Here is a 24,405-nt window from a genome sequence, read left to right as displayed (position 1 = left end):
ACAAAAAGAAATCTGCTTGTCCAAGGATAAACAGACGTTTTTTCCCTGCTGAGTTCATGACTTATCCAATTGACATCACAAGTATAATGCTTGAGTTTAAAATGTTAGACATTCAGGACAGATAATCTGCAATTCTTGCACACCTCTCTTGACCTCGAGGTCCCACTTGAGGCAGGTTTCCACTCTCCCAGAACATGAGGTCCCCTGTGTGGCACATCAAGCAGATCAGCAGGTCCTTGTTCGTCCTCAGTGTCCTCTCTCATCCTTACTTTCCCAACAGGGAGTAACCTCTGCCCAAACCCACCCTGCAGCCACCATCAATAGCCTAGTCATGGGGGTATCAAGACCTCAACAGGGATTGCTCCTTGTCTGCCATCTTTGGCTTCAGAATATCTCAGCATTCTTGACAAGAAGGAGCGCCCTTTTATCAAAAGTTTTCATCAAGCCAGGAATCCACAAGCCGGTTTTAACTGACAGGAATCCTGCCTATTTGACATATTACATACATATGACTTCTATTTATCAGCATTTTATGATTAAAATGAAAGAAGTGTCCTTATATCCTTTGAAACTAAATTATGAATCTTCATAAAGTGAAAAGTGAAGTAACTGTGAAGTTTTCATTTGTTTGCAAATTTTCATAATCTTTGTTCCTAAGACACAAGAAATATAACTGTACTTGTCCCCTTTGAAATCTAGGGCGTGTATTGGATGGGTTTGGATGGGTTAGGATGGGTACGTGGTTGGGCTTGGGATGAACAAATGTACCACAATAAAGCCCAAGACTTTCATCATACTGCTTCCTCAAGACTAAAATTCTGTTCACTTTTCACGAGCTTATGGTACATTCAGGCTTTTGATGCGCCCTTTAGCAGTTGAAAATTATCAACTCAGGAGCAGGATAATAATGCAGACTGCGACAAATCCATACTTCTTACAATTTAAAGTCTCATCCCAATTTTTTCATCCTGCAAGTTTGCCCCCTTTTTCACCTCTTCTTCCAGGATGTATCATAGCAACATATCTCCATGTCTTAGAAGATGAACTACCATAAACTGTCTCCCATCTTTGCGATTACATCCTCCCTCTCAGTGATTAAATAGTAGTAGGTTAATTATGTCTTTTGAAGTAAGTAGCATTGTCAATTATTACCCCCATCCTGGGATCGTTACTAAATTCACTGCCAATTGAATCAAACTGTCGGGGTCTTTATGAAGATAGCTACCAATATCACCAAAGTCATCAACACGATTCACAGACAGTGAAAAGCTGCTCTCGAAGGCATAGATGTATCCGAGTGATAAAATACAGCAGTTTCTTCACAAGAAGTGATTCATGAAAATCAATCATGAAGGATCGGTCTTAGAATGGCCATTCGACTTCTGATGTCGGAATCAACTCATGCATTTCTAGTAATCAGATTTTCCTTCCTACATCTTTTATTACATCTGGTGATCATGCATTTAAAGTTTCAAAGATGTTATTTTCGGGCAGAAGATTTGTTCTGCATATTGGAACCACATCAGTCACTGAGAGGGGTTACAACTGAAATCTTATCTGTTTTAAATCTTAAAATAATGCAACAAAGTTTTGTAACATCAACACAATTATAGCATTTGTTACCAGCTGGGCTTTTTAAACAAGGGACGTCTGATATGTTTGTGGGAAAATAGCATACAACAAAGGATGATGCAATAAAGCTTGAAGACAGATTACCAGAAGCTGCACTACCCTGATTAGCAGTGTTTTAAAAAGGTTACTGTTATACAAAGGTTAGACAATACAGAGGTGAAACAGAATAATCTTATGGTTAGTTATAGACACATGATTGAATTTGATAGTCATGGATACAAATTGTTGGAATGCAAAGGTTTGTTGCAATAACCAGGTTAAACAGAACGTGAAAACAGAATCTAAATTGACTGGATTAAAAAGTTTGTTTGGCATGTAAAGTTTTAAATGAAAATTAAAGCAACAAGTATAATGTTACAAAGTTTTGTTTGTTGTTTAACGCCACCCTCAGCAGTATTCCACCTATATGATGGCGATCATTAAATAATCAAGTCTGGACCAGACAATCCAGTGATTGACATCATGAGCATCGAACCAAGCAATTGGAACACGATGACATGCATCAACCAAGTCACTTAGCCTGACCATCCGATCCCGTTAGTCGCCTCTTACAACAAGCACTTTTTGCTTGTTGGTCACTTTTTACGGCAAGCATGAATATTCACAGGTCGTTCCAAAGTTACTGGATTATTAAAGGGATTGAAAACTTACTATAATACAACCTATGTTCTATATATACACACAGGTTGTGTGGCATGTATGCCATAAGTAGTGTTATAATGAGGTGCTCAGATGGAGTGTTACAGAGGGGCAGCACCTGCCTGCATACCAACCAGTCCTGCACCACCAGTAAGGTCAGAATGTGGTCAGTATGCTGACCAAAGGAATGGCCTTGCGACAGATTGCAATATAGGCAATCAATTCTAAACTCAGCTGTTATATCTCAATTACAATAGGAAAGTTTCAGTGTACAGTTCTTGGTCCTCTGGCTGCACCTCTGGCTTCTGTGACTATATACGAACATTACTTGGCAAAATATTATAAAAGTAGCACTCCCAAATCCTTATCTTTTGCTGATAATCGTTCATCTATGATAAATGTCTCATTTGATACTTCTTAACACTTTAGAACCAGAAAGAAGAACAGAAATTGAAACTCCTAAAAAATATCTTCTCATTGCCACACAAAGAATGTATTGATTAAACCCATAGGGTCCAAAATCGTTTGAAATGTTGATTAAACGCTGCATATTTGTCAAATTATTCCGAAGTTCCCCTTAAAGTTTCAAAAGTCACAAACTTTTGGAAAAAACTAAACATCCATTTACAAGGCGTTAATTGCCTTAGAGACCTGGGACTTTGAGCCCCCTAATCTCTTCCTCAGCGTTGAATTAATTCCCTTGCAAATGTATTTGATTGATTGAACGGAATGAAACTAAAAGCGACAAATCCACAAGGAATATGGCTTGGGATGAAAACATACTGATGAATAAAATACAAGTAATTAAAAAATATTGATCAAAAATCTTTTCACTTGTATTACACAAATTTAAGGATTTCTATTTTTCACACCTCCATGGGAATAGCACCTAGGCCTTTAATTGGGTGAAACTAACCAGAAATTAATTTATCTTATTTAGACGTTTCTGGAGTACTCAAGTGTGTAATTTGTCTCCGCTTGAAAAACTATTTTAAATATTGTAGGCAGTCTAAGATCCTAAGAAATGTCTTCAACCAATACTATACATGTTTGTTACCTACGATTTTTCTGACAAGTTTAGCAGTCATTTATGAATAAATCATTTTAAATAACTCAGACAAAACAGAAATTACTCGGATGTTAACAAGAAAAAAACATTCCTGATCTTACATGTTTTTATTTGTCGATAATACACTTTGTAATCAAATGAGATATTCAATCCTTCCATGGTGATAAACTTTTATTTGATTAGTCCTTAAAAAAACAAAAATTGTTTTTCGACAAATAATTGCAATTTAAACTATCTCATATTTCTCCATCATTATTGAAGTAATCAATATCATAATGACTCAGTTTAAGTCATCACAGATGGATGAAGTTGACAACTTCTAAAAAAAATGATCAAACATTACTGAGTTTCAATTATTTCACCATTTCTTTTCCCAATTCACATCCCTTGAGATAGTTTAATGATAGTTTTCTTGTACAAACGCCTCACTGTCTCCTAAAACTGGTATTCTTTACACTTTATCTATATAAAAAATATAACATTTGAGCTGTTAAGTGGAAATATTATCTTCGAAAGTGGGAAGCAAATTTCAAAACAAATGTGATCATATCACATCTCTTTTTTTTAAATTATTAATTCCTGATGCCTGAAATAGATTAGGGATACATGTATTAAGCATGACAACATGGAACAGGCATTGTGATAAATATGTCTAACTGCATTACAGATAAGCTGCATATGAATTCCAAATGACATGTATGTAAAAAAACGATATGAATGTTCTCAGTCTCCTGTTTGCTTTCTTGGCTAAATTTACTTATCAGATAGGCTGCACACACAGTGAAAATATTTACATTTTCAAGAAAATTTAACACAGATATCACAAAGATATGTTTTCCTGAAAACTTATGCCAAAAGATAAACTGATTTAAACGTATCTTTACCATTTACCTACTGGAAGTAGATATACAATCCTTTAAAAACCTTTATCTGACAAGTGCAAGTACCTTCAGTATTAATGGCACAGATATTAATCTTCAGAAGAACTATTTTATAGCATATCATCATACTTTGTTTGTCTAGTTTGGAGGAAAATAGTATGATGATACTTAATAAAGATATTTTCCAATTTACATGACTGAAGTCTGGCAAGTTAATCGTTTCATAAAGGTCTCTATCTGGTGCAAACTCAAAGGTTTGTTTAAGTTTAAGGTTCAAGATTCAAAAAATGAAAAGCAACTAAAGTGAACACTCCCATTTGCCTTGCTTCTCAAAGCGATCTGATGTCACTCCCATACATCACACTAGAATTAAAATAATAGGGCAATGTACATAGTCTTTAGAAATGACGCCAAGGTTACTCAAATATGGAATAACACAATGTTACTACTTCTGAAGAAAGAAACAAAAAAACTCCATTCAAATATGTTTAAAAACAATAAAATTAATTAAAAACATTCTGATCCTTTTAAAAAATAATGAAACTGAGGTGTTGCCATCCATACAATTGTATTTATTTAAAAACTGACTTTTACTTAGTGTGAGTTCATTGGAGTATAAACCTTCATAGAGTGAGGGCCAAACTGTATGAAGGTTGGAACTTGCAACAACATTCATACAATGTTATTGTCATTCCTACATGTTAATGTCGTTCACTATAATTCCAGTAATGAAAAACCTGCTCTTTTGGAAAGAAATGGAGCACAATATCCCTTAGGAAGGATATAGAAAATTGCAATACTTATATTGTCATTTAAGATCCATCATATTGTGAAACCAGCAGAAATTATCTCACTCTTAACAGATTTATCAAACTGTAAAAGTGGGCCACACATTCCAGAAAACCTAAATCATCCCAAATTTGACTCAATCGTCCATAAATGTTCCAGATAATAATTTGAAGTGTTTTTTCTCTGGCTGAGAAGATGGCCCTTCATGTGAGGGTTTGCAGACATAGGAAAAATGTCGCAGAGTATACGTCAGTGCACTGAAGCAACAGAGATAAGATAAATAGCCACCCTTTCCAGACCAACAGTGTATCATTGGGACAGAAAATAAACCCACAAGCCTCATTCTGGTGATAAAAATTAAAACATTGCGAATCTGAGAGTGCCCATGGACAGGTGGAGGAAGGGAATTGTGGGTAAAAAGGAACTGGATAAGGGAATGCTGGGAAAAAGTAACAGGAAATGAGATAATGGGTGGAATAAAATCTGTCTGGAAGAATTACAGCTAACTTGAGGAAGTCTTAACTATACCAGGTGCTCAATGAAACATGATTAATCGACAAGACTGTTCATATGACCCATGGCAGCTTCTTGCAGCTATTTCAATTTCATTTCTGCACCAGTTGCAATTATGAAACACTTAAAAGGGATGAGGGAGTTTTGGTTAAGACGACACATCTGGGGGTTGCATTTACCTGAATTCTTCATATTACTAGCTACTTAGAGTAAGACCGCCTCCGTGGCCTAGTGGTAGAGCATCGGCCTGGAGAACGGAAGATGTTAAGAGATGGTATTTGTTGTTACTTTGCCTGGCACTTGGCATTAAGGGGCTAAAACAAGGACTGGTCAGCTCGGAGTCAGTATACCGTGTCTCAGTGGGGTATTCATGTTAAACTGTGGCATAGTATCTCAGTCGGCTTGCCTTATAAAATCGGCATTGGTCTGGCCGCATGCAATGCACGCACATCGCAATGTAAGTGCAATAATCTTGGACATGACATTAAACCCCATTTCACCTCCCTCAGTGGGAATCTTCTGAGCCAACTGATCTTCCAAAAAGATGGCAGAAACTTAATTGAACCCAGTGATTTCCTTTTGTGGCTTCACTGTCATTTTTTAAAAAAAGCTTGAGTTGTATTAACACACTTAGATACAGAGCATTTCTACATGGGTGAGGAAAAACACTGAACATGGACAAAAAAAGACTACTTGAATCACAGAGTTAGTGAGTTTGATTTCAAACTTTATGTCACAATATTCAAACCATATCATGCCATGAGGTGCGGGAAAACATTCACAGGGATAAACAATTCTAAATGATCCTACTTATAAAGCACACAGTATAACTTGCAAATGTACTAAGAAACCTGTAGTTTGACCAGGGATGCTGCTTGGAAGAACAGTATTGTACAGTGTTTACCCATCTGTTGATGCTGCTGATTGTGGAGTATGTTTCAGGTATGTGCCAGACTGTATGGAGCTAGCAATTAGGTCTATTCGGGTCATGTGCAAAGCATCGTCAAGAAAACAGACCCTTGTTGATGGTAGAAAGATGCTTAGATTCACGGGCTACTGAGGGCCTTGTGGATGTTTGATGTACCATACCTTTCCCATAGTTAAACCTAGACGCCAAAACATGGCTGGTAGAGATAAGAAATGTTAACGAGTGTCATAAAGACATACAGGTAAACACAGGTAAAATGTAGTAGGTCAGTTCTGTATGTACTCTAATCCTCTGATTGCCTCAGGTAAGTCTCTCACACCTGTCATACCCCTTACCAGGCCACACAATCAGGTGATAACACCCACTCACCCTTCTATGTATCAGCCCTATCCCAGGGGAATATAGCATACCCCTTAAGTAGCTTGTTGTTTTGCTTATCCGTGGAGGCGTGAATGACAACAAATCTAGATAAAGTTATTGATTTAACTAGTCAAAGGGTTAACTGAATTTTCAGTTAATATTGAAGTTATAATTTAAGTTTCATGTATAATAAATAGCAGGATTCAAAATAGGTATATTTGGCTGTAATATTTACATTTTGTATGTTAATTAATTACAGTTTAGTGAGACAGTATCAATTAGTGCATCTAATCTGTATTCGTAATTGGCAGTTATTACTCTCATTAATATTCATTAATTACAAGAAGCACACAAAACCACAATCTCTCTTCTTCACCTAAAGTAAAACGATGATTAAACGAGAATGAATATCGCCTGATGTTCTAAGACAAATCGACCTAATCACGTAGAGAGCATGCAATGAATAAAATGGACAGGACCAGCTACGTACAGAGCTATTGAGGAGTGGTCAATAGCTGAGGTTTACTGCCCCTCTGTTGTAAATGACACATGTATCAAACATTGACAGTTCTGACAAGCCAAACTAGCAATCAAACAGTGCCTGTTGCTGGATCTGCAACGCCACATGCACCGATTCCCAGAGAAGCAATGAATGATTGATGGAATCTCTAGCATGGAAATGAATAATGAACAAATCACAAGAATTTCCACAGTAAATGCCATGTTTGGACAGTTTGACAGTGTGTGATAGATGTAACCTTTCTTATATTTAACTTGGCTGTCTACAGATTAGATTAACAATGCATGTAAATTTAATGACAAAAACTGCCTTGTCAGCAAATTTCCATTGTCTAGTGTCAGAATGATTGAAAATACATTGTGGTGTTAACTATCGAAGTCGTTGGCAGTGTTAGAGGTATTAAAATATTAATAATATATGTCTTTGAAGACAATTTGAATATTTAATACTTCTTATACAACTGAGTCACATCACCTTTCAGATTTAGATAAAATAATATAAAGAATGAACATTTAAAAAAACAATTTCACAGGTATTTCTGTGACATGTTATTACCTGTGTGAAAGAGATATGGGAAAAATAAAACTTCATGGTGACACCTAGTCTGTCTCACAGTCCTTGGTCCATATTATTTCCAATTCCGCCCAACCCCTTCTATAATGCAAATGCCGTTAATGAAGCAAGTCTAGGTTTTCCTCAGGTTCCCATCTCATTGCTCATTGGGGCTCCTTTTCAATTTAAATGAGTTATTTGTTTCTATCAAAATTATACATATTCAGAGACTAAGCGTTAGTCTAGGCGACACCCATCCTACATACATTGAGGAGATGCAAGCGCTGCTCACAATACAATTCTTGCTTGCCATTAGCCATACATCTGTCAGCGCAAGATGTTCACTGGTCTGGGCTCTCAGCTGCCTCCGAGTGGGGCTAGATAGAGATGGGGGATAGATATGAGAGAGGCCTGTAGGTGGAGGAGTGGAGTCATAATAATCACAGAAACAAAGAGACAATGGTAGAAAAATGAACTATAAGCCTGCACAGTCTCTGTCTCCAAAGAGCTCCCGACTAACCATAGACGATGATGTTTCTGTCGCAATGTTTATATTTCATGCTGTCTCCCAATGTAGAGTATGTTGATCCAGGTTAACATCAAAGCTCTTCAATTGTAAATCTTGATAACTTTGGAAACAACAAATACAACATAGGATTTGGAGCCGACTGAGGGATATTTGAACGTGGAGACTCGTACAGACTGGACAATACTGGGAAGAATGTCTAAGATTAGGAATTTGCCTTTACAAGCCATAGCTGAAAGCAAGTCTGCTCCTCTCAAACTCTCTTCGTATGTTTCACAGTGGAATGAAAAAATGTCAGATACTAGCGGCGTGTCGGCAGGGTGATGCCCCGACACATCTGCCAATACAACCAGACTAGACCGTTCACTTCCGTAAATAAGATCTCCAGTGACTTTCCAACCTTTTTACGTGAACCACGAGATTGCAGAAGTTACGGCCGTGACGCCGACGAGCGCAAACTTAGTTTAACCTATAACGATGCATATCGATTGCCGTCCCATAGAGCCCACGTACACATTGAGTAAATATGAATTGTGAATATTGGCTTTGCAGGGTAACAGGAGCCTAATCATTGAACAAATTGAAAATTGCTCCGTGAGAATTGTTGAAAAGGCTAACTTTGTATTTTCGCCCATGGGGTTTCTTGGTTTCGGAAATACGGCACCGGTAGTAATCGTATATCTCACAACCGTCTGTTAATTCACTTAAACATGACAACGTGTCATTACTGTGCTTGGTCCTAGAATCTAACAGAAATCTCTCAGAAACTAACAGAAATCTCTCAGAAACTAACAGTTCTCAAGTGGCAGGAAATGCGAGGTGCAAGAAACGTAACGCTGCAGAAAGTTCATTGTTAAACATTCATACACTCGCGCGTAGGACTTCTTGAACGTGTATTTACTTATCTTGGCAATGTTCCAATGTCAACTTTAATGACAAGGCAAACACTTCATGGAAATATGGCGGTAGAAACGAACAAACGTACACAAATCAAATAAACAGTAAGAAAGGTTCGTGGTGTATCGCGAGCAGCCGACATCGATGCCACAATGCTAAAATTGCGATACACAACCTCTCCGTAAGCGTAACTTACAGTATAAACTTCCGTTAAAATATAAAGCAATTTCAAACAAACACACCGACAAACAGCCTCAGCACTTCAAGATCAATATCTCCTGTGAATGTGAAATTATTGTGTCACTTTTCAAACCCAATACTATAACCTATGGGTTAACTAAATCCCCTCTATGTTGATAACGGGACCGTGATTACATAACAATCACAACCGCAGTGGTAAGAAAATCACGCACACATTGATGTTAACTTAGATTGCCAGAGAGTGTTTCAAGGTGATGGTGCTTGAGTGACAACAAAATTGTCTAAGTCTTGCGTAACCATCTTCAAGAAATTAATTATATTGACGCTGAAATTGCCGGTGTGAAGGCGAGGAGAAAATCACTATGAATTATGTTCCTCTGTGAGCGCTGGAAACGCCAGGGGTCATTCGTCTTCTAATGGTCAGCTACAGGTTGTTACTGTCTAAACCCGACCCCCGGGGCTGTTCTCCCACCCCTAGCTGTGAAGTAACAATTGGCTAGTCGTACACAAATCATAGGTGTTGTAATATACTCTGACGCTGTTCCGGGTCATGTGACAAATATAGGTCACGTCATATAAAAAACTGAAAATGGAGGTTTCGTGTCTAATAGCAATTATGTGGAAAAGGAGTAAACAAAAGAACACGAATGTAATGAGACATGCACATAGTGACTGAACTCAATCAATTAGCTGACTCAACAGGTAAGCACCAAGGCCAATGACAAGAAAGGCAAGTCACGTGACAAAAACAGAACCCAAGGTAGTGTGTACGGTTGACCCCAGTTTCACCTGCCCGATACTGGATGCCATCACATGTTTTAGCAATCAGTGCCACGATAATCGGATAACAAGAACTGCCACAGAAAAATGAACGCTAACTTTTACAACTTACGAAAGTTGAGACGTTTAGAGCCTTAAAAAATGCATATAAATCCCCCCTCCCCCCCAAAAATACCTTTCAACGAGTATTAGCACATTTTCCTGGAAGCGATGGTTATTTTGATGTCGGCACAAGTCGTGGCGTGTGTTATTGAATAGACGTTGACAATAATAATTAAGTAAGTATTTCTTTAACATGCAACCTTACCTCCAATAATGCAGAGCGAAGCCGGGACACTTATCAGCACAGTTAGAACATTGTTTACCAGGTTCCACGCCGCTGATTCCTAGACGGGGCCTCTGAAATAAACACAAACAACCATGGTAGAAGTTCACATTAAAGTTTTGGCCCACGAGCGCAGGCAACAGGTCACAATGGTTCCGGGCACGCAACATAGGAAATACCCTTAAAAAAACACAGCGTTGACTTACCAGAGAGGGTGACGGTTCCTCCCCTCCAACAGCCCCACCCACGGGGCTAGGGGGGAGACCGGACCGTCCCGGGGGGCTAGAGGGTTGAGTGTCTGCCCCACAAGTCGCCATGATGAAGTAACTTTAGACAGAACTTGAGAATTTAAGTTATAATCCACAGTGAAAATCACGAGCAATGCAGACACACTGCTGACATATCCATGAATGAACAAACTTGTTCAACTTGACAAACTTTCCCGAATTCGTATCCACGTGCTAAGATGGCTTATTCTCAAAACACACAGAAATCGACAAACTTGTGGTCCGCACTCGTAGCATATAATCCACAGAGAAACAAGAAAAAGCTTCAAGAAGTTCTTATCCCCTCTTCTTGTACAGACCAGGTGATATGGTGTACTATGCCGGTACGAAATCAAACTATTAGCCCCGCCCCCGAGACTAGACGCTTGTGACGTCACAAGATTGACAGGTGCGATCGATGCGTGAATGAAATGTACACCGCTGAAAGGGCCCGCGAGACGCCACAAGTGAGCGGAAATTGAGAGAAATTTAATTCCGCCGTTATACGGTATTATGCAACGTCATGACGACACGGCGGTCTATGCTGGACTGGGAGGATCCTTGACGCCTCTGAATACACGGCCAGTTGCACAGGCGATCAAGCGTTGTGTTCCAAGCTTCGACTGGCGGCGGGCCTCGTTGACGAGCGCAGAAAGTTTCATTTCGTTGGGTGATGGACAGTTGCCGCTTGCACACAGCCCTCGACCCACGTGTAAGCGTCACTCAACTCGGAGTGTACCCTGACTTGACAAATCACTCAAGTCTTCGCTTGCCTCAAAACAGCCCATAACGGCATCGGTACTTCAACAATATTCGCGAAATTGCCTATTTCAAAATAATTTCAAGTCCGCATCCAAATTACACGGAATCATTATTTGAACGAAGGGAAAGCATCTTAAGATACACTCACCACTTAATCTGTAGACTGAACTATTCTAATGAATATAAAATGAACGTTTTTTGTGCTTATACACATATAAAAACATAACAATTTTGATTTCCCATTGATTTTTTTATTGAATTTAATCAGTTGTAGAATCAAATTATTTAGAAAAGTTCCTAAGTAGGACATTATTTGAAACGATCTGATACACATTAATTTCAAAAACATGTTTTTTTGTTAAGCTAATGTCTACTTATAGGTTCATTGTCAGTCAGCCATAACAAAGTACACATTCAAACATAATTCAAGAAGAAATGGACTGTTCACAATTATTATGTAATTACTAGTTGCTTGCCTTTGGGAGTATTCTGGTACTGCACTAAACTTTCGGAGTACTTTTACGGGTGCTTCGGTGCACTGGTTCTGTCGCACGCAATCTTTGGCTAAAGAGCTATCTCCTTTGTTCTGTTATCTGCACGGGTTATCATTACTCGATGTTGTGGATTAGCGACGTAATCTGACTTTTCAACACTGCTTATCATATGCCACCATTTTAAAAGGAAGGGTTTAATTACTGTCTTTGTCAGGGGAGCATTATCTTTCAGAGTAAATACACGTTGAACATGTATTGTGTTTTCTAACCGTTGAAATTCGGAACGACGTCGATGCATGTATCCTGATGATCGATGCAGGATTCTGAAAAGACGATTATATCGGTTTTGATTTTACTTGCAGAACACTGCTGAAAATATTTCAACAGGAAGTACCCAAGAATAAAATGTTTGTTTGTGGAAGTCTTTCTGACACTTTTAATAATTTGGAGTGACAGAGTGCCGCTATGAATAGTATTCCAGTTACATCACGGCGTGTTTGTCGAGTGTCTTTGGACAGCCGGAAGCGACGCAGGTCACTACTTCGGTCAAGTCCAAGAGTATGGTGATGTCATAAGGCGTATCAGGTACACGTCCCCACGAGTGAATGAGTGAGTGGGGTTTAACGCCGCTTTTAACATTATTCCAGTTATATCACGGCGTGTCAGCTTAATGTGGGAGCAAAGCCCAAAGTGATGCAGGTCTCAGACGTTTACCACTTCGGTGAAACCCACGAGCAAGGGTATGGTGCTGACAAACCTAGAAACATAATCAGGGCGAACCAGGATTCGAACCCACACTCATGGGTTTCTGGCGTGCCCAAGGGACGCAACTCTGCAAAGCGAATCGCGGCGCCTCAGACGACTGGGCCTCCCGTGCTCCCCGAGCCCACGAACAGCATCATGACAACCCAAAAGAATAATACAGTTATTCTGGGTATTCCTGATTATAGAAACTGTTATTGAATTGTAATAATGATTTGTGTTTTTATTGTCATTTTAGTTATAATGTAACGCATTACTGGTATATTATGAGTATACTATAATCATACATGTAAACATATAAGTATAAAAAAACTATTTTTAATCAACTCAAAGTTTGTGTATGAATAGGAAGGAATAATGTACATGCTCTATATGCATTAAATAAACAGATCAACGACACCTTAAATAAATACAGAAAGGACTTAAACTTGTGACATCCATATTAAACTAGTCAGTCCCAGTCCCTGTACCATATTATTTTCCCTTCTGCCCAGCCCTTACTGTAGCGCAAAAGCTCTAAATGAAGCAAGTCTAGATTTTCCCCAGGTTCCCATCTCACTGGGGCTCCTTTTCAATTTTGATAGATTTATTTGTCTCATCAAAATGAAGTATTTTCAGAAACTAAGCGTTAGTCTAATATTGAACATTTATTTCTAAACTAGGGAATAGGCACTGTGTGGCGTGTGTGTGTGTGCCTGTGTGTGTGTGTGTGTGTGTGTGTGGGGGGGGGGGGGGGGGGGGGGGGGGGGGGTTATTATTATTGTGTTCGTCCAACCCAGGTCCTCATCCAAGCTCTCACAAAAACATCGTAATGATTACGGAATGCAACGACGTGAGGTGTTCAATTCTGTTTTTGTTATGATCTGTCGTGCTCGCCTCTTCATTGCACTGGAGTAAGATTCAAAGTCACGATTCTACAATTACGCCCCGGGGCATAGTTCAAACACAACTTGGGTAGACGTCACTCTCAGGAAATGCAAGTTTCAGGTGCTCATTTCACTTTGTGTCCGAAGTAAAGAGATTCTTAACATTCAAGGAAATTGAATGAATATAATTTCAACTAATGTCCATGCACTGGAATTTCCGTGTTTATTTTGGGATGTAAACGTTTGGAATGAATTGGTCTCCTCGTAAGAGAACTACAAACGAGAACGCCAAATTTCCTCCTCTTAAGCTGGTTGTTTGCCCTCTCGTGTTTTGCATACGAAGGGTATGAAGCTCGAAGGGCTTTTAAGAAAGATAAAAAAACATATGCACTATTTAGCCTGCATGGATAAAAAAATGAATGTCATCTCTCCTTGCAAATGTCAGCCATGTTGCGACAAACAGATTCCCGTTTATTGAGAGTTATCCTGAGCAAATGTCACTACAGCAGGCGAGCCGCCTCACCATTTAACATGGCGCAACTCCACATGCACACCACACTAGGTGGCATATAAAACACGGTATTTGATCAGATATTGAATGTTTCAGAGAGCAGATGACGCGACTAAAGGATTGGGCAGGGGGGGATGATTCGGTTTACATAAATGTTAGCAGTTTTTGGCGTGCCAAAGATCATTGTGTTTTCCCCAATAACGGCGCTCACACAAGTGCTTGTGGTGGTTGACTGGAGTCCTGTCTAGCTTCTCTCTGAAAGCGCATTCACCTGCCCGTACTAACCAATTTCGTTTAGCCGTGGCAATTATGTTATCTGGTTGTATACTTCAATATCGGTACACAGGAGCCCAGTCAAATTGTCTCATTTCTATCTGGCGGTTTATATTGTTGTGTGTAGGTGAGCAATGGAACCCCCTCTCTCGGCTGAAAGTTGATATGTCCTGTAATCAACAAACCAAGAATTGTTCACCCTCAGTGGCCACTTAGACCATCCGATCCCTATTTTAGCCAAGGTTGGCACCGACTGTTTGCATTTCTTTGTTTGTTGTTTTACGCCCCACTCAGCAATATTCCAGCTATATGTCAGTGGTCTGAAATTAATCGAGTCTGGACCAGACAACCCACCGATCAATCGCAAGAGTATCGATCCACACAATTGGGATACGATGACATGATTCAACCAAGTGAGCGAGTCTGACCACCGGATCCCGTTAGTCGCCTCTTACGACAAGCATAGTTGCCCCTTACGACACGCATGGGTTGCTAGAGACCTATTCTAACCTAGATCTTCACGGCCGTGTGCGTTTTACCACAACAGTGTAGACATGTAGTACTGCCTTAAGCCATCATCATAACTCAAAATGTACGACCAAATGATAAGATATAAACCTATTTCATACAGTGAAACAAACTCTCTACCACGCGCCAAGAGCCTATGACATTAGTGCTGCATCTATAGTTTTTACGAAACCTCAGTACAGGTCTGTAATCATACTGTCTGTTTACGCAGGATATTGGTTTCCGACATATTTCTTTTAATAACTGTTAAGTCAAGATACTCAGCACGTGAGAGAATAGGCTTCCGTGATATGGCCGCCATTGGATATCTGATTGCCTGATAGTTATCGCACTATCACAGGGGTTGTCTCAAAACTAATTATGTAATATATTGGCATCAATGTAGCCTTTGAACGGACTTGCGTAAGTTTGTATACTATGAACAAAACCGTTGCGTTTTCTGGAAATGCGTACACTATCCCCACTAAAGAACAACAAAATGCACCGTCACAACATTTTTTGTATATGCTAGACGAGAGAGCCGTTTATTGGTGTATAGAGTTTATGTTGGGTTCAGATGTTTTGTAATACGTCCCCTGTCTTCAAGTTTCAACGCGGAATCGATTTTTGTAGATTACACTGTTGATGTTCCGCGGTGAACGACCTTGACGTAAGATATTTCAGATATCACATCAAAGAGAATTCACGTTTTTTCCGACACTGAACTACATAAAGCCCAAACCTAATATAGTAACGTTTTTTACTGGTACAGATGTTATTTTGGCTGACCTGACTGTGTACATTATAGAGGCAGCTGTTGACTAAACTCTCTGGCAGATGAAACAGTTACATTCATTCGGATGAAGCATATGTTTCTATGTCGACATGTAATGGTATTGTATGTTAGATAGTTATGCTTTATGCGCCTTTAATCATGGATGGGGAATTACGGCGCTATTCCGAGTGGACCTGACTAACAGACGTACGCATACCTGACTAACAGACGTACGCATACCTGACTAACAGACGGACACATACCTGACTAACAGTCGTAGGCGTACCTGACTAACAGACGTAGGCGTACCTGACTAACAGACGTAGGCGTACCTGACTAACAGACGTAGGCGTACCTGACTAACAGACGGACACATACCTGACTAACAGACGTACGCATACCTGACTAACAGACGGACAGATACCTGACTAACAGACGTACGCATACCTGACTAACAGACGGACACATACCTGACTAACAGTCGTAGACGTACCTGACTAACAGACGTAGGCGTACCTGACTAACAGACGTAGGCGTACCTGACTAACAGACTTAAGTGGATCTGACTAACATACGTTAGTGATCTTGACTAATAGATGTAGGCGTACCTAACTTACGGATGTAAGTGGACCTGACTAACAGACGTACGCATACCTGACTAACAGACGTACGCGTACCTTACTAACTGACGTGGACTCACCTGACACCATACCGGGCATACCCACCCATAAGACGTTAAGGAGAACGCGGGTGACGCACAACTAGAGAATGTTGTTTAACGCCGCAATCAGCAATTTTCCAACTTTTTTACAGTGGCCTCTAAATATACTGATCGCACGACGACCTTGACCACGAGATCCCCATTCTATTCGGGTCTTTAGACAACATCGTACACCACACGAACCTTACCAACAGTGCACACCACGCCATCCTAACCAACATTGTTCACCAACCTAACCAACATTCTTCACCAACTCTGTACACAAACCTTAACAACATTGTACACCAAGCAAACCAACATTGTTTACCAACCTAACCAACATTCTACACCAAACTTACCCAACATTTTACACCAACCTACCCAACATTTTACACCAACTAACCAACATTCTACACCAACTAACCAACATTCTACACCAACTAATAAACATTCTACACCAACTAACCAACATTCAACACCAACCAACACACATTGTACACCAACTAACCAACATTGTACACCAACTAACAAACATTGTTTACCAACCTAACCAACATTCTACACCAACTAACCAACATTGTACACCAGCTAACCAACATTGTACACCAATTAACCAACATTGTTCACCAACCTAACCAACATTGTACACCAACTAACCAACATTGTATACCAACTAACCAACATTGTACACCAATTAACCAACATTGTTTACCAACCTAACCAACATTCTACACCAAACTTACCCAACATTTTACACCAACCTACCCAACATTTTACACCAACTAACCAACATTCTACACCAACTAACCAACATTCTACACCAACTAATAAACATTCTACACCAACTAACCAACATTCTACACCAACCAACACACATTGTACACCAACTAACCAACATTGTACACCAACTAACAAACATTGTTTACCAACCTAACCAACATTCTACACCAACTAACCAACATTGTACACCAGCTAACCAACATTGTACACCAATTAACCAACATTGTTCACCAACCTAACCAACATTGTACACCAACTAACCAACATTGTATACCAACTAACCAACATTGTACACCAATTAACCAACATTGTTCACCAACCTAACCAACATTGTACACCAGCTAACCAACATTGTACACCAATTAACCAACATTGACACCAACTTAACCAACATCGTTGAGCAACTTAAGGGACATCCGGGGGCGTCATAACCAACAACATGGACCAAAACCGTATATCAACCATACCAACCTCGTTTATCATAGACTATCCTAATTGCATCGTAGACCAACCTAACCAACATCGCATAACAACCTAACCGACATGGTAAGCCAACCAAAACATCATGATGGTGTAGTCGATGGCTGAACATGCCATGTCAACTGTCCACTTCGTAATAATGGCGTCACAGAGCGCCCACTGCAACATGCCGGCTCGCTGCCTAAACGCGATATTTATTAATAATTTGCCAATTACTCAGATGCGCAATGCAGTATTTTTTAACCTTTAGTGCACGGATAAGCCGATTATTCTAAATATATTCTGAGAATTTCAACGGTGTGGCATTATCGTAATTTGTGATCACTGAAAATCCCCAAAGTGCAATTGCAACTGTAGGGATGATATGATTTAAAGGGCGATCAATCCAACGATTGCTCCTGTGGGTAGGTGCTGTTTTTAACATGGCGATTTGTACTTGCTCTTTAAAAGAAATATGTCGATTAACAGTTATGATTGAAATATGGCTGAAATAGCAACAGGTTTGATTGCGATATTATAAAGTTTATAGGTATCCGTATAGTAAACACGCTGACATATGTATACTGATTATGCCAAATGAAAGCTGTCTATATGAACGATTCATGTTATGTCAATGTTTCTACTCTGGAATGTTTAGAAGGGACACCAGTGGTCTTGTATTCTAGTTAGGGCATTGCAACTTCGATGCCATGGTCGTTCGTAGTGGGTTGGATTATAATCCTTGGTCTATCAGTGAGTGAGTTTGAACAGTATTACAGTTATATCACGGCGTGTCAGCTGGATGTTGGAAAAGATCCCAAAGTGATGCAGGTACCAGACGTTTACCATGTGTATGGTGCTGACAACCTAGATACATCATCGGGGCGAGTGAGTGAGTTGGGTTTAACGCCGCTTTTAACATTATTCCAGTTATATCACGGCGTGTCAGCTTAATGTAGGAGGAAAACCCGGAGTGATGCAGGTCTCAGACGTTTACCACTTCGGTGAAATCCAAGAGCACGGGTATGGTGCTGACAAACCTAGAAACATAATCGCGGCGAACCGGGATTCGAACCCACAATCATAGGTTTCTGGCGTGCCCAATGGACGCAACTCTGCACAGCGAATCGCGGCGCCTTAGACGACTGGGCCACCTGTGCCCCCTCATCGGGGCGAACCGCGATTCGAATCCACAATGACAGATTTCCGGGGTGCAAAGGGACACAACTCTGCACAGCGAATTGCGGCTCATCAGGCGACAGTGCCAGCCGTGCCCCCACGGCCCATCGGCACACGACTGAACGTCAACGACACGCGACACTTTGGGCTTCCGTTTTAGACATAAACCGTTCCCACTAAGATGAGGAGTCCGTACTTCCTTCCCCGATTATGTTTTAATCTTGGCTTTTGATATTGGGAAACCCTTTATATTTAACGTGATCTGTTCACTTCAAAGGCAAGGAAAGGAAAGTACTGCCCAGACAATCGTGTTACAGTTTCAGCAGATAACAATATTTTCTTGTCCTCGCTTCGTCGATGAATACCATTAAAACAAGTACGCTACATTTGAAATTTTACTGGCAGCGAATAGAGACGATGGTTCCCAAGACAGATAGAGGTGTTGAATAAAGTCAAACAGTTTTCTTAAGAGTTATATGTCCCTGAACAAACAGCTTTAGGTATTAGATAAGAATTGGTACCGTAACTGAATGCTCAGCAGCCTTGAGGGCGGTCGGGTAGCCGAGTGGTTAAAGCGTTCGCTCGTCACGCCGAAGACCCGGGTTCGATTCCCGACATGGGTACATTGTGAGAAGCCCATTTTTGGTGTCCCCCGCCGTGATATTGCTGGAATATTGCTAAAAGGGGCGTAAAACCATACTCACTCACTCAGCAGCCTTGATGCAGTGCATGTTTCTATTTTACTGCAAGGAAGCCCCGTCACACAGACTGATACGGCCGGGAAGAACGTTTTACGTGGTCATGACCACTCTGGTAATTCCGGGACAAGTCGAATAGGTATAGGCTACGGAACCACCCGAGTGCTGACGAATGGTTAAAGGTAAGAAACTGGAACGGAGCTAGTAACCCACCAAATACCACGGTATGCGAACAGTAATCTTGGAAGATGGTTGGCGACATTGGGTCCATAAAGAACGGACTAAGCCGACGCATGCAGAGCAGGATTGTCGGACGAGATAACCGGCGATAGCACGTGAAGAACGTGGCTCTCGTGATTACGGTACAAATTGATGAGGGCCGTTCATCGGAAGTGAATTATGGGAAGATACCCCAGTAGAAAGGAGAGCAGAAAAAGAACAAATGCTTTCAGATGCTATCAGAAAAAAGTTGATCTTTTACCATCAGTATCATGCTAACATTGACTCTGGACACTGACAGGATAGTGGATAAACCGACAACGAACAATTGTTGTTGTTTTGTGCAAGGCAAGACAACACCTTAGTTATCGTCTGTTACACTGACAACTGATTGAACCGCTTCCAGAAATGTTTTTTGTCCAAATTTACCGGGCTTCGCGCATGGGGAGAAGAGGAAATGGGCGAAACGGTTCAAATACATTGTGACGGCCGGCCTGGGGCTATTTTCGGGGGGTGACAGAGACGAGAGATATATATCACTCAGACGAGGGGAATGATAAACATGGCGGCTGATATAGCTACCGACCCCCGCGCTCCGGGACCACAGGTCAAACACTCTCGCCTTCACGACTGAAATCTGTTCACCCATCGGGGTCAGAGGTCAATTAGGCAAACACGAAGTAATCATTGAACCTCATCAAGATGACCTTGGCCGTGGCAGAGTTAGGAAATAATCATTGTAAATCTCCTTTAGTCGACGACTAATTTTCAACTTTTTCTGATTTTGTTTTCGATTGTCTGTTGTTTAACGCCGCACTCAGCAATATTCCAGCTATATGATCTTTACCAGACAAATCAGGGATTGATATTATGAACAACTACCCACGCCACCAGGGTAAGATGAAACCCAATAAAGTCGCTGAGTCTGAACACCCAATCGATTAGGTCGTCTCTTACGACCAGCATTAGTTGTCGGGGACCTTTTCTGTTCAAGAACCCTTAACGGTAGACTTGCACAAGTCTCTAAGGCAAAGCTTATTAGTTTAATTCATAATTTATGGATATACATATATAAATAAGAACAAGGTGTCCCTATAAGAGACTGGCGTCTGTACTCTCCGCTTATCTAGACTTAGAATTACTACTCATCCATCGACTAATCTTTCAGTACAGTCATAGCGCAAGGCTACCCCCACGGATGAAACTTTCCAAATGGGTCCATTATTCATGAAAAACCCGCAATGTTGTGAATATTTACAGCAATGTGGTCTGCCAACTGACTCCGCTGTGTCTTTGAGCAATATATACACACGATAAAGGAATTATCTTTTCTTACCCGGAATACGAACGGGGATAATTAACTTTAAAAAAACAGAACAAGTAATTATTTTTAGTTATACCTGCTAACAGGTCACATGCTGCATTAGTCCTACGCCGCCTTTTGTAATAACGAGAAACGGGAATACTGAGACAAAAACATTTCTGTCCTGTAACAAACGCAGCCAAGAGATGGGCATGGCTTTTCACACCGCTATGAACAGAATTTCAGTTGAACATCAACGCTTAGGGTATATATCGCAGTGAGTGTAGGATTCGCTCCCACGACAAGCGAATCCTGGTATGGCTAAGGGACGCAACTCACGCGCCCTGCTGTCAAACGTGCGGTAATGTATATTAGCATACAACTAATACTCGCAATCATGAATAAACAAAACTTAGACTAGAAATGTTTTCTAGCACCCGCTGTTACTCGAAAACAATTAAGCTGCAGTGAACAAGCCACCCACGTTCTCTTTCAGTTTTCTGTAAATAACATTAACACAATGCGTGAACGAAAAATAATTTTCAATACAGAATTTATTATCATGGGATATGCATATTGATGGATTTTATATGTTGAAAACTCTCCATCTTCCAACTGCGCGGAAATATCTTCTAATTTTCAGACATGTAATTATCTTTTTATTTGACCGTCCCATCTTTTCGGTGCCAACATCTACTTCTACCCCAATTTATCATAATCCATTCTGGATGATGCATTATTATTTCAGCATTACTTTTCGTAGAGCGAAGTGGAAGTCATCAATCTTTGCTTTCTATTGAAGGTATTGGATGAAAAAACAATACACCTACCAAAGCTTGTTTGAAATTTCCGACGAGATTAACGTTCAAATGGAAATGTCACGAGATATAAAATGTACAGACATTATAAAAGCATGGCAGATGTATGTTGGACTGTGAAGTTGACGACGCCGATTCTTTAATAGCAGACCTTTTAAACAGACTTATCGATCACAACAGCACCGCCTCGAGTGACAAGACAGGTTGATGAATAAGAACGAACACGGAGCCACGAAGGTGTCATGAGTTGTCTCCCCTGCGATCAACAGTCTTGCGCGTGCATGGCTCCCAAGCAAATGCCTCTTCGATTCAAAGGACTACAAAGATATTTTTTTTGATAACGTAAATGAGTTGCAGGATTGTTGAGGATAATCATTTCCTGAATTTGATTACATCGATCAATCATTTAAGGCACATACGCATCAAAACATACGAGATTCATTTACGTATTTCAGGCGATCTGAAGTCGTACGTAAGATAATTTTTAAGATTAGAATATACATGTTTGTGTGAAATAACTCAATTTATCTGTTAGATCGAATATCATAATATTAAAAGTCCCTCCCCACAGCGACGGTAAAGACATTGAATGTATGACCCCACGGTAGCCTTGTGACGACACCGGTTATATTACAAACGCGTGGGGTCCCACTAGTCGGAGGCTCCGGTCTCTTTTTGACTGGGTGAGAGTCGCCCCGAGCCATAATGAAGATGGCGACCTCTACTATCATGTCCAGTCAGTGAGCTTTGTTTACACGATTGTTTACAGGTGGTTGCCCTTGTGTCTTTACATCTCGCTAATGCTATTTGGTACCGATGTCTATACATCTCGCTAATGCTGTATGGTTAGTTTTTTGTTGTTTAACGCCGCACTCAGCAACATTCCAGCAATATGATTGCGGTCTGTAAATTTTCGAGTCTGGACCAGACAATCCAGTGATTGACATCATGAGCATCGATCAATTGGGATACAATGACATGCACCAACTAAGTGAGCGAGTCTGACCACCCGATCCCGTTAGTCGCCTTTTACGGCAAGCATGGGTTGCTGAAGACCAATTCTAACCCAGATCTTCACGGGTCCCGTGATAACCGGCTCATTGTGCTATATGATAGTGATATGTATCGATTCTACGTTCAAGAAACATGCGATTGATCGTCGAGATCTCATGCACGTTCTGAAATAAATAGAGCAATGTTTAACTGCTTGTATCAAAAGATGAGCAGGTGAATGTGGTTTTACGCCGTTTCAAGGTTTATCTGACATTACCTAGTTTGGAGCAGACTAACTGTGCCGTCGGCTTGCGCTGACACCTGTCCGACAGGTCATAATCATCCGATCCTCGTTTAAGTCGACTCCGATGATTTAAAGGGCAAGTGAGGTTCTATGCACGTTTCTAACAAAGAGGTATACCCCAGCTGAATGCCCTTTGTTAGTTTCGGAAAGACACCTACAGTGAAGATCCGGGCTAGAATTGGTCTTCTGCAACCCATGCTTGTAAGAGGCGACAAACGGGATCGGGTTGTCAGGCTCGCTGACTTTGCTGATGGTATGTTATCGTATCCCAATTGCGTCGATCGATGCTCGGGTTGACACTCGCTGGACTGTCTGGTCCAGGCTCGAATATTTACAGACCGCCCTCCTACAGCCGGAATATTGCTGAGTGTTGCATTAAACAATATATAAAATGCTAGAGAGGCAAAGAAACATCGACCTATATCACCCGGGTGCGATGTTACACTACTTCAGCCAGCCCTTGACATACGCGATCACCCATTTGCTTTTCAACTTCCCAACTTATTGTGTTGACATACACTCAAATGGAAATAACGGCCAGACAAATGTGACACATGTTACACCTACATCTTCCTTTTGATACCAAGATGTTTGGTGTGACCTTGAAACAAAATGTTGATGTTTCCAAAGTCCCTTACCACAAGTTCTAATACGAAATCAAAAGGTTAACTTCATCGCATGCGCGACAACAACGTTCAGGGTCCATAGGAACCAATCATTTAATATTCGTGGGTGGGTTTGGGAGGGGGCTTTTGAGGGGGCATACCTAAAACAATTGTCAACTCTTTGCGTAATGGTTCATACATCTTTCCTCATATATTATATATATTTCAGATGCAATTTAAAGCACATCGGGACATGCGAAATTATGATTGAACACATTTAACTGTGTCTTGGGTACATTTTAGGGATTTTTTTATGAAGAACTTGAAATCATACGCGTATTCTGATTGGTTTGTCGTACTATTTTCGCACACATCGATAGGGGGACGAGTCTTGCAGGTTACGGAAAGAGGCGAGTGGTGACGAATGGCCCACCTCCTTGCTGTCCGTGACTGTGTCTTCCCGGAGAGCGGAAGGTCGGTGGTTCAATCAATGGCAGCGTCATACCAAAAGACTTGTTA

The 24,405-nt window shown here is 40.6% G+C and overlaps 1 protein-coding gene across 3 annotated transcripts in view; it reads right to left on the bottom strand.

The window, feature by feature from the left end:
• The window catches only part of LOC124140119 (prickle planar cell polarity protein 3-like), a 159,571-nt gene that overhangs the window by 123,072 nt on the left and 12,094 nt on the right, over positions 1-24,405 (bottom strand). For 2 of the 3 annotated variants that reach the window (XM_048401611.1, XM_046507506.2), the window contains exon 2: positions 10,595-10,686. In XM_048401611.1, the coding sequence (XP_048257568.1) occupies positions 10,595-10,686 (92 nt within the window). Of the gene's footprint in view, positions 1-10,594; positions 10,687-10,818; positions 11,550-24,405 lie in introns of those variants that run through there. The other variant, XM_046507507.2, reaches the window with a different exon arrangement.

Source organism: Haliotis rufescens, unplaced genomic scaffold, assembly GCF_023055435.1.
Source record: "Haliotis rufescens isolate VD_foot unplaced genomic scaffold, xgHalRufe1.0.p SCAF_23, whole genome shotgun sequence".
Lineage (NCBI taxonomy): Eukaryota > Metazoa > Mollusca > Gastropoda > Lepetellida > Haliotidae > Haliotis > Haliotis rufescens.
The sequence above is the reverse complement of the archived record's forward strand: the minus strand, read 5'-3'. Positions and strand labels throughout refer to the sequence as shown.